Genomic DNA, 17,313 nt, shown 5'->3' on the forward strand with positions numbered 1-17,313 from the left:
GGTTCTTTGAATGCTTTGGGACTTGGTTCATTGGATGTACAACATGTTAAATATTAGTTCGCTTTATTACATGCATGATTACAAAGTTTTACTTGGCTTGATATAATCCTTTGGCACAGGAGAACACGAATATTTACGACTTTCATTGACTTTAAAACGTCTCTCGATGCACTTATCATAAAATTCTTCTCTCGAAGTATGACATTCAACATTTGCAAAAATACGTTTCCTCTTGAGACTTGAATAATTCTTTAGTCCTACTCGCTCATGTAGAATGCTTCAGTTGAGGTCAAGAAATGGGACAGAGTGTTTCCATGCTCGACCTCCACTGAAGTGACGAAAATCGTGGGATAGCGATCTGTACGAGTAGCGATGCAGGTAGTATCGCGTATGCAAGATATAAAATGGCAGTACATTGGCAAAGCTGTCATTTGTTTTCAGACGAGTCAAGTGAAAAGGTGTCCGACGTAATTATGGCCACACGACGGGAATTAGCAGACTTTGAACTCTGAATGGTAATTGGAGCTAGTACATGGGACATTTCACGTCGGAAATCGTTAGGGACTTTAATATTCCGAAGTCCACAGTGTCAAGAGTGTGCCGAGAATACCAAACTTCATGTACTAACTCTCGCCACGGCCAACGCTGTGGCTGACGGCCTTCACTAAACGACCGAGAGCGGCGGCGTTTGTTTGTAGTGTTGTCGGTGCTAACAGACAAGCAACACTGCTGAAATAACCCAGAAATTAATGTCGGACGTGCTGCGAGCGTATCAGTTAGGGCAGTGCTGCGAAATTGGCGTTAAGGTGCTATGACAGCAGACGACCGAGGCGAGTGCCCTTGCTAACATCACAGCATCGCCTGCAGCGCCTCTCCTGGGCTCGTGCCATATCTGTTACACCCTAGACGATTGGAAAGCCGTGGCCTGGTCAGGAGAGTCCCGGTTTCAGTTGATAAAAGCTGATGGTAGAGTTCGAGTGTGGCTGACCCCACGAAGCCATGGACTCACGTTGACAACAAGGCACTATGCAAGCAGATGGTGGCTCCATAATGGTTTCTGCTGTGTTTAGAGGGAACAGAGTAGGTCGCCTGCTCCAACCGAACCGATCATTGTCTCGAAACGGTTATGTTCGGTTACTTGGTGATCATTTGCAGCCATTGAGCGATGGAATTTTTATGGATGCTACAACTGTTCGTGATTGGTTTGAGCGAATGGTTTGACCTCCCTGATCGCCCAACATAAATTCCGTAGAAGATTTAGGGAACATAGAGAGGTCAGTTCGTGCACAAAATCCTAAACCAGCATTGCTTTCACAGTTATGGATAGTTATAGGAGCATGGCTCAATATTTCTGAGGAGACATCCAGCGACTTGTTGAGTCCACGCCACGTCGAGCTGCTGCACTGCGGTGGGCAGAAGGATGTTCGACTTGTCACCTCGGTGTATGTTGGCCTCTGTGCGTGTTCTTCAGCCTCTCCCATTAGAAACAATATCTTTCTATCGACAAGTGTTTTGATGTGAATATTTCCTACTGAACACGGCCACAATACCGCACTCGATTAGTGTCGAAATCATTTGAAATTGATTTTATCCAGTACGTTCATTGGTCGCACTTCTGCCACAATGCTTCAAGGTGCACATTTCTGACTTATTGCTTATTATTCATACAAGTCTGAGAAAGTAAGTTGTGCACATTTTCAAGATTTGGTGCATTTATGTCATTTCACTCATTGGTAAACGGTAAACATTACTAAAGTTAATGCCCTAATGCCATTTTTCGCACTCGTGTGGCAACACAGCTGACGCTCAATGAACCGTGTCTCTATCTTTCGAGACACCTTGTTGGCACTATCGTCCGCAGTGCCACAGATCGCCTGTTTCTTGTCTTTCCTTGCAGCGCTGGCCCACTTCTGCGTCTTTCTTTCAACAGATCTGGTTCTGTATCGTTAGAAATCATGTCACCATACGTCGCAATCATTTGTCGTTCACATAAAATTCAGAAGTATTATCCTCATATCTCAAATGATGCATGATCGTTGCAAGTGCTAGCGATGCAGCCGTCATACACGGCCAAGAGGTGAGTCGGTTGCATGGATAGCCTACACAGCAGTGCGTGGCAGTGAAGGCGATGCAGCCTGGATAGTGATCTCCGACCACAGTGTCTCGTTGACTGCACGTTCCATGGCAGTTTCCAAGCCGGTCGTTGGTTAGTGGGATCTCGGTTCGACCCTCGCGCTCATCAGTGCGCGACTGTATGAAATCAGGCCTGTTGAATGGTACTGCCTGACGTTAGTGGCTGCACCAGTGAATGGTGCTTGAGTGGCAACGCTTCTCCACACCACAATGCAGTCACCTTTTCTCCAGTGATCCCCGATGTGAAGTCTGTTTCCGGCTTCGCAGGCACTATTTGTGTGTGGCCTGGCCCAGCGTACTTTGCTTTCTGAACCCGAGGTGTCACACGGTCACCCAGCCATGATGAATTGGCATCCTGGTTTTCATTAAGACAACCTGTTCAAGAATGGGTGGTTTTGCTGACGTACCGATGACAGAAAAAGTGGCATAATGGCGAAACAGCTGCTTTCTGTAATCTTGGTTGGTTATGCGTTCATCAGGTAGTGATGTGAAAGGATTGGCTAGTGGGCATTAAAACACACAAAGAACTTCAGTTACATACTGCGACGCTTTCTTCATAGCATTACGGAACGTACGTATTTTCTTCTTTGGTTTATAAGTATGGGACCTAGGTCCCTCTATTGTAGCAGATGTAGTCCCAAGGAGTATTACTCTGGCAATAACTTATTTTTTCTACTATTGTGATTGAGCTCTTTCAGTATAGAGCGACTGAAATGTATACAAATTTTTCTATGGGCCTAATGTAAAACTGCCAGCGCCACGTTACCATGTGGAGCCGCTGTCGGAGTCCTGTTTACTTCCATCTGTCACAGAAACCGTGGTCGGAGGTTGATGGGCAACACGGCAACAGGTGCACACTGGCAGGTCATATACTGTACCTGAGAGTGGCCGGGCTGTGGCCACATGCACAGGCAACCCGCTACTTGCTGCACACAGTGATGGTGCAGCTGTGTGCAATCGCCTACATCGCCGTCGGTGTGGCCAGCATTTACACCGCCAGAGGGGACGTGGACGGCATATCGCACACTCTAATGCATTTGCTCGAGGTCGTCTCCGGCATGGTCAAGGCGGGGCTCTTCTTCAGCAAGAGGCAGTCCTTTTACCGCCTGGTGCAGGACCTGGATCTGATGGTGTCCGAGGACTGGGACCGCCCCGAGCTGGAGTCCGCACGCCGCTGGGCCCGCCGGATGACTGTGTCGCTGACTGCCTACATCTACACCCTCATCCTGCTGTGGCTGCCGGCGCCGCTGCTGGCCGGCGGCGACCAGAAGCTGCTGCCGGTGGTGCAGATCGAGGGAGTGGACTGGTCGCTGTGGCCCGGCGCGTACGCCGCGCTCTACGCCCTGCAGTGCGCTGTGCTCCTCACCCAGGTGCCCGTCGTCATCGGCCTGGACTGCTTCTTCGTGGCGGCCATGCTGCACGTGGCAGCCCTGCTGCAGCTGCTGGGGCAGCGCGTGTCCGAACTGCAGCTCATCAATGGCGGTGTCGCGGACCTGGCTGGCGATGTGGGTCTTAAGAGGCGGCAAGTGCTGTACGCAGAGCTCTGTACCTGCATCGTGAACCATCAGAAGATCACGAAGTAAGTCTGTATAAAGGTCGATTCACAATTGATGGAAGGGAATAGGATTGGAATGGAAGAGCAAAACATTCCACAATGCATTTCAAATGGCGCCATTCATGCAGATCATGATGGGACCTAGCCTGCATTGAATTGAATCTCACTGTTAAGATTTCCCAGCAATATAGTTTTGATGATGGCATTAATAAGGGAACTCTCGCTGTGCTCACTCATGTTACAGTGGTGTTTGGAATTTCAGCGACATTCTATTGTCCTATTTATTCTTTTGTTGATATTCATCTTACAATCTCTTTTCAAACAGCAGTCAGTTCCGTTAAACTTTTCTTGCAAGTTCTTTCTTATCTCTAACAGAACTGCTCGTCTTATAACACTGTGTACACCTGGAACATTGCACATTGTATAATAAGCAGTTTAATGTTCAGCTTGTTCGAAATAAAAACGAAAAGCGCTGGTGATACAGTTCTGTCTCTGTCATTACTTTCAGGATTATTAACAAACATTTCCATAAGTTTTCTTAGTGTTTATTGAACTTACTATTCTTCTTTAATTCATTAAATTACATGTCTCTAGCACCCATTATTATAATATTTTATTAATAATAAATTAATTGATGTAACTTTGTTACCCCTTATTTCCCTCCATAACCGGATTAACTATTCCTCGCTTTCTCTGTAGGTGTCCTGTGTACCAATCACTTCTTTGCGTGGTTCTGCACACACATCTTTTTTCTAGAATTTGATTCATTACCTCGTCATCAGTTACCCGACCAATGAATTTAGTTTGAAGCATTCCTCTGAAGCATCACATTGAAAAATCTTATACTTTTTTCTTGTCTGAACTGCTTATCGCCCACAATTCATTTTCTTACGAGACTACACTCCAGATAAATACCAGAGAAAATAATTCCTAGCATTTAAATTTATATTTAATCTTAACAAATCTCTTTTTTCAGAAAAATTTGTCTTTTTGTTCCTAGGCTGAATTTTATATCAGCTCTAATTAGTCTGTCACAGTTATTTTGCTGCCTAAATAAAAAAAAATTTGATCTACTACTTTTTGCGTCTCATTTCCTAATTTTTCCATTAGGATCACCTGTTTCGTTTCAGCTACGTTCTATTGTCCTTTTTATTCTTTTCAAACAACAGTTTACTCCGTTAAACTTATCTGAAAATTCTTTGCCATCTCTAACGGAACTGCAATACCATTTACGAACTTCTGTTTTCATTTCTTTTCCCTGGAACTTCTTCTTTCTCCTTCCAGCTCTCTCATTGATTTCCGTTGGCGTTTGCTAAATGTACATGTTGATTGACATTGGAGATAGGCAATAACATCGTCTAACTCCATGCTCAGCTACAATTTCATTTTCATGTCCTTCGTTTTTTATGTTATTACGACATGGGTCGTTGGCGCTCAGTAATATAACCTTTTGCAATTTAATATAAACGAGTGTCCACCTTGACTGGAGAGGACTTTCCGGGTGAGTATACAGATTTAGAGTTCAGTAAATTCAACCTCTGAATGAATGTGAATGTGTCTGCTAAGTGGGGATGTAATCGGCCAGGGTTCAGTCTCTGTTGCATGTGCTGCAGGTACCTGCGCGACTTGGAGGCTGCCATGAGCACCATGGTGTTGGTGCAGCTCTCCACCAACATGATCTGCCTCTGCATGGGTCTCTATCAGCAGATTCAGGTGAGGACAAAATACGTATGAGGCCTGTTTTCTTTAAATATAATTTTATTTTAAGCAAACCCAAGTGCACTTTCAAAGCTCCTAAATAACAGCTGTGTAGAAGGTTACGTGTCCACTCGCTTTGCGCACACTTAATGCGTGTAGGGAAACAGTGAAGCGACTTTGTCGCCACCTGTGCCACACTGAGGCCGCCTTTGTCAGTACAGGACGTGAACATTTTATTCCCATAGTGTTGACATCTGTTGGGTACAAAAAGCAATGGGCCTCACTGTATTGCGGTAAGGTGTAGCCTCTAGGATAAAACACCCCTATCCAAATAGGGAAGAGACAGCGGAGGCATCTTGATGTCACGGAAAATCGTCTCGATGGTCATCTCAGCGGGGTGAGACGTCTCTGGGTCGGCGTCACTGACATCTATAAGAATTGAGATGAATCTGGCAGTCTCATCTCCGTCCCTAGTAACATGGTCTTGAGCTCGTGGAGGATCCGGTTGCGGATGCTGTGTGTATTCTAGCTGGAGACTCCCAAATTTAGCTGATCTGAAAAACAAAAAAACGGGTTTTCGTCTTTCAACCAAACCCTGACGGGGATTCGTGGATTTAGCTAACTGAGGAGGTGTTTCCTGGCGTAGGCAGGACAGTCTATCTGTACTTCAACCATAGAGTGACACAACAGTTTGATGATTCGACCAAGGACCCGTCTTTGTTGTCCCCAGAGGAATGCAGCGGCAAACACCCTGTCATTTAAACTTCCTGCAAGACTTACACCTGCCAGACTGGGACTCAAACCTGGGACATTTCCCTATTACAGGAAACTGCTCTACCGGCTAAGCTACCTAAGCTCGACTCAAAAGTCGTTTTCCCAGCTTTTCTTCCGCCAGTACCTCATCTCATACCTTCCAACCTGCAGAGTAGCCACAACTGGAAATGTAAATTATCACTGATGTTCAAAGATCCTTGTCGACATTTCGTTGTGACGGCGATCACGGCCAAAATTCCTCATCACCATTCTGTTGTGACGGCAGACACTGGTGTTGCAGGACATGCCCTAAGTTGACGGTTTCTCGAAAGGTGGCTATGTAACAACCAATGACAGTTTCACTAAAATATATAAATTTACTCGTATCGAAGTCACAGTGTATACAGTTTAAGTATGAATATGAAAAACACCAGTACCTTAATTAGCATGTAGATGTAAGATCCAGCCAATAGTCAAATGATCGATTTTTGCACAAAGTCCAACTTAAGAGGGTTAAGCAATCGGTTAGACAATTGCATAAATTAGCGACCGGCGACCTCCACTGACCGCTTAGTCCATTAGAACGAGGAAAACAACACTTACGTGAAAGAGTTACTAGATTACCATTACATAACTTAGCGAGCGGAGACCTCCTCGGCGAAGATGGTGCAGGCCGCCGTGGTGTGTAGAAGCACTGCTGCGAAGGCTCTGTGGTCCAAGAGTCCCATAAGGCGGCACAGCACGCTGTCCGTGACGCTGGAACAGACTGAGGGCCCACCGCTGCACCCTCAACAACTGCCGCGGTTACACCGCTCAGTACGATGGCTCAAGCTGAGAAAATGTGTCACAGTACACACCACACACACACACACACACACACACACTGTGGGTGTCACAAAATAAGATATCAGAATAGAAAAATAATTCCAGAAATACTGCAGAGCATGTACTAAGAAACTGAAACAGCCACAAATTTGCAAATCAACTCGGCTCATCTCCGATTTACAGAGGAACTGAGAACGAGACAGGCGAGGCAGTGAGAGTCTTGACACGGCTGGAACAATTACGCTCAGTTGCAGAAGTTCGAGCTATGCTTTCAGACAGGAAGTGGGTTTCTCGAAGCCAAACTCCACACTCGGCGAAAAAGCAATAAGGGAGCTTAATTCGGCGGCTATGAATCAGTCCCATGCGCAGTTTGATTACGACGTGATAAATTAATCAAGTCAGGAAGAGTTGACTGAGCCCTAGGCTAAGAAAGGGTCAGACCCCACAAAACCGTCGTGGACACGTAAACTTCCCGATGACCGGAGTCAGTACGCCTCGTCACTAATTCGAACCGTCTCGTCACTAAAGGAGGAGGACGTCGCCGCCCACACACCCCCGGCCCCCGGTCCAAGCTCACCACTCCCCGCGGCAGCATCTGCCTTGCCCGATTGCGACACCGCCACCATGCCCCCTACATAAACAGCGCGGATACAAACTCATGGGGACGAGGCGGGAAATTTGTTAATGGAAAGGAAACCGACACGGCTCGGTTAGTTGAAATCACCACAAGCATGGTTCCTTATCTATATGACTTTCGTAAATAGTTGAAAGTGGGTAGTTGAAAGCATGTCAACCCTTGGTTCTTATCTGTATGGAGCTGTAGAATAATAATAACAAAATGATGACAGATCTCAGTATACGTTTCTTTTATACGTGCTCCTCCACATTAATACGGAGTTTCCATACATAACTTTAATTTTACAGCATTTGCAATCGAATTACTTTTACATGTATCTATTCTATTGGTTCTGGTGACGCTAAAAATTAGCTGAAACTAGGTAATTTAAAGAATACCAACCCTCGTTTCTGAAAAGTAGCGTAAAGTGGGGAGCTGAAAGCATCACATGGCCTTTTTCGTACGTATATGGAAAGTAACCGAAGGTGAGTAGCTGAAAGCGTTGCATGCACCGTTTCTTACCTATATCACACGTCGAAGTAACATTGCGGCACTTAATTTGAGGGCCCATTGTGTCTGGCACCAAGTGAATACAAAGATCGAGCCATCGTTGTATTCTGGACGCCAAGTGTACCTCAGCCTGTAACTTACACCAGTAGTGCCAATAATGCAAGTCACATGTACATTGTACTGTTATAAAACACATCTTTACATGTTTAACAATACAGATACTCTTTGGTAACTTTGAAGTGCTATATTAATTTTGGTGCGGGCATCCATGGTTCAGAGATCGAAGTTTCGTTTGTGGTACAGAGATGTGTGAAACGTTTCAGAATGAAATTTTCACTCTGCAACGGAGTGTGCAGTGATATGAAACTTACCGGCAGATTAAAAGTGTGAGCTGCGCCGCTCGGGACGTTTGCCTTTCGCGGGGAATTGCTCTACCCAGGTAGGAGACGAAGTACTGGGGGGCTTAAAGCTGTGAGGACGGGTCGTGAGTTGTGCTTGGGTAACTCAGTCGGTAGAGCACTTGCTTGCAAAGGCAAAGGTCCCGAGGTCGAGTCTCAGTGTGGCATACAGTTTTAATCTGCCTGGAAGTTTCGTGTGAAACCTTTTCAAAGACATTACCACTCCTGGGACTCTTAGTAGAAGTACAGCAAGCCTTTCACATACTCACTGAAGTTCTTTTCCGTATAATTTGTCTTGCAGATTAGAAGTGACAGTGTGTGTGTGTGTGTGTGTGTGTGTGTGTGTGTGTGTGTTTGGGTGGGTGTGCGTGAGTGCGCGTATCTGCGTGTGCATGTGCGCTTGTGCCAACTCCCGTGCCGTTCACCCATGCTCCCCTCGCCCCATAACCTGCATAGAGGCAACCTGGGTGTGAGCATCATTAAGTTTATGAACTGTGGGCCAGAATTCTCATTATATTCCTTCTGGAGGCAACTGCATTTTTGCAGTATGTTGTATGAAGAAAACTGCATGACTTACATGCCTGCCTTAGGGAACTTTCAGCATGGGGCAAGGTTTACCAGCTGTCTATTTTTATCTACTCACTCACTACAAAGCTGGCATTTCATAAGTAATCGTTAACCATAGTTCTTCCCGAGGTTTGTTGCTGAAGCTGTGGGAACCTCTCAGTATTTATGTGCAACTCAAAAGTGTAGTAGTTTGGTGCGACCTGGCATTCCATCCCTTTCCCCATCCTCGCCCCCCCCCCCCCCCTCTCTCTCTCTCCCGCGGCCAAGTTGATATGGTTCATTTTTAAATGTTTGGGAATTAGGCGATGGTATAGCCTCGAGCACCGTGGCGGATGCACCTTGAGGTGCTTGCACCTTAAGGGATAGGTTGCTATAAACGAAGGCTTATCCACTCAGTGAGGGCAAGGTGACGGTTTGCGCTCAGCTGCTATGCCGACATCACTTAACACCCCTGCTCTGATGGACAGATTCACGGTTGGCAGATGCGCCTCTCCAGTCTTACTTGTACGTCTGATAAGCCTACTAAGTGCCCCAAGAAGCATTATGTACGTCACCGATCTATATGATCCACGAATCTTTGACCTAGATTTATCTTAATTCTTCTCAAAACATCAAACAGTATGATCAGTCTCGTTATTTCTAGGTCGCCGCCGTACTTGCCAACGATGTTCATCCGTGACTGCAGAACTGTGGTTCATGGCTGAACCAAATGAGACGACATTCATTAGCGGTTCTAGGCGCTCAGTCAGGAACCGCGCGACTGCTACGGTCGTAGGTTCGAATGCTGCCTCGGGCATGGATATGTGTAATGTCCTTAGGTTAGTTAGGTTTAAGTAGTTCTAAGTTCTAGGGGACTGATGACCTCAGAAGTTAAGTCCCATAGTGCTCAGAGCCATTTGAACCATTTGTTCCGAAGGGCAATATAATCCTGGCTGAAAAAGAAAGCTTCATATCCCGTTAAAGAGTTTGTAAATAATTGCGAAACAACACCTTTATCAGTTATTCTTGAGAGTGTGTGTATAGCAATTAAGAATAGTGTAGTTAAATTTCGCCAATGTACAATATGTTTAACTTAAAAGGGTCCATTCCTGTATCAGCACGTTCTTGTGCATTTATGTATGCCAAACACAGCCTGTATTTAAAAAGGTGTGACACATATGTATGTAACTACACTCCTGGAAATGGAAAAAAGAACACATTGACACCGGTGTGTCAGACCCACCATACTTGCTCCGGACACTGCGAGAGGGCTGTACAAGCAATGATCACACGCACGGCACAGCGGACACACCAGGAACCGCGGTGTTGGCCGTCGAATGGCGCTAGCTGCGCAGCATTTGTGCACCGCCGCCGTCAGTGTCAGCCAGTTTGCCGTGGCATACGGAGCTCCATCGCAGTCTTTAACACTGGTAGCATGCCGCGACAGCGTGGACGTGAACCGTATGTGCAGTTGACGGACTTTGAGCGAGGGCGTATAGTGGGCATGCGGGAGGCCGGGTGGACGTACCGCCGAATTGCTCAACACGTGGGGCGTGAGGTCTCCACAGTACATCGATGTTGTCGCCAGTGGTCGGTGGAAGGTGCACGTGCCCGTCGACCTGGCACCGGACCGCAGCGACGCACGGATGCACGCCAAGACCGTAGGATCCTACGCAGTGCCGTAGGGGACCGCACCGCCACTTTCCAGCAAATTAGGGACACTGTTGCTCCTGGGGTATCGGCGAGGACCATTCGCAACCGTCTCCACGAAGCTGGGCTACGGTCCCGCACACCGTTAGGCCGTCTTCCGCTCACGCCCCAACATCGTGCAGCCCGCCTCCAGTGGTGTCGCGACAGGCGTGAATGGAGGGACGAATGGAGACGTGTCGTCTTCAGCGATGAGAGTCGCTTCTGCCTTGGTGCCAATGATGGTCGTATGCGTGTTTGGCGCCGTCCAGGTGAGCGCCACAATCAGGACTGCATACGACCGAGGCACACAGGGCCAACACCCGGCATCATGGTGTGGGGAGCGATCTCCTACACTGGCCATACACCACTGGTGATCGTCGAGGGGACACTGAATAGTGCACGGTACATCCAAACCGTCATCGAACCCATCGTTCTACCATTCCTAGACCGGCAAGGGAACTTGCTGTTCCAACAGGACAATGCACGTCCGCATGTATCCCGTGCCACCCAACGTGCTCTAGAAGGTGTAAGTCAACTACCCTGGCCAGCAAGATCTCCGGATCTGTTCCCCATTGAGCATGTTCGGGACTGGATGAAGTGTCGTCTCACGCGGTCTGCACGTCCAGCACGAACGCTGGTCCAACTGAGCCGCCAGGTGGAAATGGCATGGCAAGCCGTTCCACAGGACTACATCCAGCATCTCTACGATCGTCTCCATGGGAGAATAGCAGCCTGCATTGCTGCGAAAGGTGGATGTACACTGTACTAGTGCCGACATTGTGCATGCTCTGTTGCCTGTGTCTATGTGCCTGTGGTTCTGTCAGTGTGATCATGTGATGTATCTGACCCCAGGAATGTGTCAATAAAGTTTCCCCTTCCTGGGACAATGAATTCACGGTGTTCTTATTTCAATTTCCAGGAGTGTATTTACGATCGCTTATGAAGCTTGACAGTTATCTACGGGTTAGTAATTAAATAAAGAATGGTCGCTTAAGCTCATCTGTGCGCAGTGAAAGTAATCCAATCTTGTTTTCGCTATCGTCATTTAAAGTTGGTTCTTGAAACCTTATACGTGCGCTGGTTCATCTTTAGGTTTGTAAACTTGATATTTGAGCTGTGTTTGTTATATAATCTTCATGATCCTTTCTGTTATAGTCTTCTACCTGTTTTATGCAGGGACGTAATAATGTATGTACTTCATCATTTAGTTTTTACGCTACAAGAGTGATTGCTTTTACTATTTGACAGGATTCTAATATTTTTCTCAAAAAGCATTTCCTATTTTTTTAAATACTTAAAATGTAGATAATTTGTATTTGTAAAATGTAAAATGCTCCTCTTGAACTTTTTTGTTTCATGCTTCATAGTTTTCATTCATTTAGTGAGTTGTTTTTTAAAAACAAAACTAGTACTATGGCGAATACAGATGCCGCAGTAAGTTCCAAAAGCATACCTGTCACGTAAATATGGATGGCCACGTCCCTGGTTATCAGAAAAAGCAGTAAGACTTGAGTGAACGTTGTATGTTTACCTACACTATTTGTTTTATGTTAAACGTATCGAAATCATCTGATAGCGTCAAAGAAATTGAATGAGCGAGAGAGCGAGGTTACACATTATATTTATAACTTCAAGAGGTATGTGTATGGCCAAATCTCAACGCAATTTATGCAAAAATGTTTATGATGCAGCCAGGTCAAAGTGTCAATCATTTTGGAATCTGTTTTCAAGGTTTCCTAAAACTTGTGAAACCTATTTGGAACTAATTGGAAAATGCCGTACTCATCTGTGTCCCACACGATGGAATTCATATCGTAATTCTATTCAAGATGTACTCATACTGAAGTTTACTCTAGATGAAACATTAAGGAAACTCGGATTAGCAACTTTTAAAGAAATTAAAATACAATTTCTTAATGAATAGATGAGCTGTTAAACATCTATTTCTGATACTATCAGAAATTTAGAAGGGGTCAAGATACATACGATGTATGTCTTCTGCCAGAACTAATGAAAATGCAAAGAATGCTAAACAGCTTGCAAATAGATAAACCTACGTGCTGTGGTGTGCTGATAGAGGTTATTAAAGAAAGTCTTAATAGGAGTTTTGAGAGAATGTATAAATTAGAGGAAGCAAAAGCAAAGGATGGCATATTAGCTTACATATCTTATCCTTTTTTCAGATTGAAACGGCTACCACAGGCTAGCAGAGAATAGTTAAAGAATTGTTTATTTGAGAAGCGCAGAAGATGAAACAAGAACAAGAAGTAGACGAAAAATATGGGAAGAACTTTCAACATTCTGATAAAAAACACAGTGAATCTCATTACCTGTTTGTCGATGATCCTGATTCTTCGGCAGCCAGTGATAGTGGAAACCCTACACTAGATCTGGGAACACTACAATAGTTAAAAGTTAATGGCAATGGTTTAGATTCCTTGAACAGATAACCAACTGTAAAATTTGTTTCCATAAGTGCCAAGACCTGCTCCTGTTGAACGACTATTTTCTTTTGGTGGGATAATAATGAGGCCACATGAACGACACATAGCAGATGAAATATTTGAACAATTATTGCTGTTAAAATCAGTGAAAATTGGCGTTAAAATGTTCACTAACTAGAGGTATTTTATTTGAATAAATATATTTTGAAAATACGTATTTTGCATTTTGTATTTAAATGCTTTTATTTCAAACCATTTAGTATTTACATCTGAAATAGAAAAAATAATAATTATTTGTATTTTGAATTTAGATACTTTTAATAAACTATCTTGCCCATCTCTGCCACTCTACAAGTTATTAGAGCATCTTCCTGTTCCATTCACCTATAGAACATGGGAAGAATGACGGTTTCAATTCCTCTCTGCGTCTAATCTTGCCCTTACAATCCCTATGAGAGTGATATATGGGGGATTGTATAATACAATCCTAGTGTCATCATTTGAAGGTTGTTCTTGAACTCTGTAAACGGGATTTCTCGGAATAGTTTGCATCTTTCTTCAAGTGCCTGCCAGTTCAGTTTCTTCAGCATATCTGTGACACTTTCCTACTGGTCACCACACCTGTGACTAATCGTGCTGCCCTCCTATGTTTACGTTAAATACCCCTCATTAGCCCTGTTTGGTGTGGGGTCCCATTCACTTAAGCAAAAAACTAACTGGTCCTATGTGATCATTTCACTTCATATCTCTGCAAATTGTCACGTTCACGTATTTGTATGGTCTGACAGATTCCAATTTTGACTTGTGAATATCGCCTCCATTGTATACTATTTTTTTGTTTGTTTGTATTTTTGTTTTTGAACTGCAAAATTTTACATTTCTGAACATTTAAAGCAGTTTTCCAACCTTCTAATCACTATGAAATCTTATCAACATCTGACTGAGTATTTGTGTGGATTTTTTCACTCAATATTTCTTTACAGATACCTGTATCACCTGCGAAAAGTTTGAGATAGCTGTTAATATTGTCTGCAAGGTCGTTAATATACAACATGAACAAAAAACGCCTCAGCGCACTTCCCTTGGACACTTGATGTTACCTCTACATCTGTCTCCACAAAGGATAACATTCTGTGTCCTCAGCTCGGTCACAAATTTCGCTTAATACCCCATAAGATCGTACTTAAGATAGTAATTGTAGGTGTGGCACTGAGTCACACAGTTTTCGGAACTCGAGAAATATTGCATCTTCCTGGTTGCCTTGATCCACGGCTTTCAGGACGTCATGCAAGAGAAGTGTGAGTTGTGTTTCACATGATAGATATTTTTCGGAATCCATGTTGGCTGACCTGGAGGAGGTCATTCTGTTCGAGATACCTGATTATATTTGAGCTGAGAATATTTTCTGAGATTCTACAACAAATTAACGTCAAGGCTATTAGACTGTAGTTTTTTGGATCACTTGTGATTCATCGAGCGAGGTGGCGCAGTGGTCAGCACACTGGACTCTCATTCGGGAGGATGACTGTTCAAACCCGTGTCCAGCCATTCTGATTTACGTTTTCCGTGATTTTCGTGAATCGCTTCCGGTAAATGCCGGTATGGTTCCTTTCCTAATCCGATCGAACCGATGACCTCGCTGTTTGGTCCTCTGCCCCGTATTAACCAACCAAACAACTTCTGCTACCGTTCTTGTAAATGGGCGCGAACTCTGCTTCTTTTCAACTACGGAGAAGAGTTCTTTTTGCTGGAGGGAAATACAGTACATTATGGTTAAAAGAGGGACTAACTCGGAGATTTGGCATAGAATGTGATAGGCGTTCCGTTGGACCCTATACCCTTGTTCTCATTTGGCTATCAAGAGCATGTTCACCTATTCTTATAAAGCTGAGCTAAAATTCATTCACGTTGTCCTCTCTAAAGCTAAACGTTTTGAATTCTTTATCGAGGTACGATACTACTGCCTCTTCATCCAATTTTCTGAAGATATAAATCCTAATTTTTTTTAGTTGCCCTTTGTACTTGCTTAATTATTGTTGCTACAACTACCTCATGGTCACTCACTACAGTTTCTCAAAGATGATAGATCTGTCTGTTGTCGTTAGTTCCAGTACGTTTCCATCATTACTGAGCTTCCAAGAATCTGTTCTAGGTAGTTCTCTGAGAACGCATTTGGTAATGTTTCGTCTTTGCAGATAGTCTTGTCACGCTGACCATTTACAAAACTGATTTTTACCAGTTGGCTGATGGATTATTTAAGTCTCCTACAGTGGTGATTAGTGTGACTGGGGAACTAAAATATTAGTGAACTCCGTTTTTGCCTGAAACTTTCGGTTCTGTCCTGAGGTGAGTCTAGTGGTCAATGGAAGGCTCTGATTACAAGTTTACACCCACTCTTGGTATTAAGTTTTGCCCAATCTCGGACGTAGTTTCAATTTGTATTTCGTTGGAACTGAGTTGCCGTCTAATGCGACAGATACGCAATCTCCGTTTATCATTAGCATATCTTTTTGTTACACGCTGAAATTATCCCTAAAAAATATCGCTGCTGTCAATTTCATTTTTAACCAGCCTTCTCAATCGAGTTTTATATGAACTTTATCGCTTTTTAGGACCGCTTAGAACTCTGACACTTTTTGCGAATGCTTCGTTAGTTAATCACTATGATTTTCATACATCCGCCGTTAGAGGACATTTCCTTAGATCTTATATTTCTGGGCCCCGTAGAGCTATCATTGACTAGAAGTGAGTCGCCTAATCTAAAATAAAACCTGTACGCACTCAGCCACCTGGCTAGTCGCCTCTGATGTGTATTGCTCGCCCGATACATTTAGAGCGACCCTACACTTCACAACCATATGACAGAAGACCGTGTAGGGCGACGTGACCTCAACTAGGTCCCGGAAAATGAATGCCAAAAACGCACGGCTAATTCATTCAGCAACATCTGGAAACCCATCACCGAAGAGAGCACTTGAGCAACCAGTTTTGTCTGTCTAAAGTGGATGTCAAATTCTGGCCATGTAAGCATGCCAGCCAAAGAATCTCAGTAGGAGTGAAACGTGGTCTATCATCATACCCTGCCACCTCTCTCCTGATACTCTATCCTTCTCCGCTCCTCCTCCTCTCTCCTGAGTCGTAACGCTACCCTTCCTCTGCTCTCTAATTCAATCACAGCTCAGTAAAAAATAAATAAATAAAAAAGCCAATCACAGCCCAGTGTTTTAACGGCCATTAAAACCAAACAGGCCAGTCAGTATGTAAATGCAGTCTTCGCCATGTACACAGGTATCAGAACAACCTGTATTTTGGATGGTGTTTAAAAGTATTCGATTGTTTTAGAAACACGTGTAAAGATATTGACAATACTGGTGTAAGCTCCAATGTTTCCAGCTCCGTATTATTTAATAAAAGTATTTGTGTCAAATACTGTACTTGAAATTCTGCCCTGTCAATATATTGCGTCACACATGGACGCACACCGACACACACACACACACACACACACACACACACAATGTTTATTTCAACGTCATTTCCATGTCTTAAGTTACTGGTAGATCAGCACTTAGAACGCGCATAGTTCACTTACTGCACCTCACTTTGTGTAAGGTGCAATGGACCCTCATATTAAATATTTCCGCGTCTAAACTGTATTTATTATGCAATATGTAAACACACATGATAGTTATGTCTATGTTATTACAGAGTTAGAACAGTCAAATTTTACAGACTCTGCTAGGCCTAAATGACGCTATGAATTTACAAAAAAATACATCTGCAGACACACAATGGTGACATCAGCGTTATTAGCACATCGAAAATGTCTGTCAAAATACTTAAAGGGTGTAACTTATGGTACTCCTGCATTTAAAATGTTTACAAAAATACGTCAACAAAGCTAACACAGTATTACGTCAAATGTCACAATGTTTTCACGCCTAAAATATCTACGAAAATATGTAAAGGGAGTAACTTAGAGGTAAAAATCTTGATATTTTAAACATTTTTCGGCTGTGCGCTCACCAACCGTATATGCCAATATATAAAAACGTAATAGTAAGCCAACCGGTTGCACTTGACTTTTACAACAACAAAAAAAGTCGTGTGGAACCTGTTGGCTGACTGTTACATTTGCACAGGTAA

General features: G+C 44.0%; 1 protein-coding gene across 1 annotated transcript in view; it reads left to right on the forward strand.

Annotated features, from left to right (window-relative positions):
* Positions 1-2,900: 2,900 nt before the first annotated feature.
* The window catches only part of LOC126455431 (odorant receptor Or2-like), a 107,100-nt gene continuing 92,687 nt past the window's right edge, over positions 2,901-17,313 (forward strand). Inside the window, exons 1-2 of the mRNA XM_050091180.1 lie at positions 2,901-3,712; positions 5,302-5,401. Of these exons, the coding sequence (XP_049947137.1) occupies positions 2,901-3,712; positions 5,302-5,401 (912 nt within the window). The remainder of the gene's footprint in view (positions 3,713-5,301; positions 5,402-17,313) is intronic.

Source organism: Schistocerca serialis, chromosome 2 (assembly GCF_023864345.2).
Source record: "Schistocerca serialis cubense isolate TAMUIC-IGC-003099 chromosome 2, iqSchSeri2.2, whole genome shotgun sequence".
Lineage (NCBI taxonomy): Eukaryota > Metazoa > Arthropoda > Insecta > Orthoptera > Acrididae > Schistocerca > Schistocerca serialis.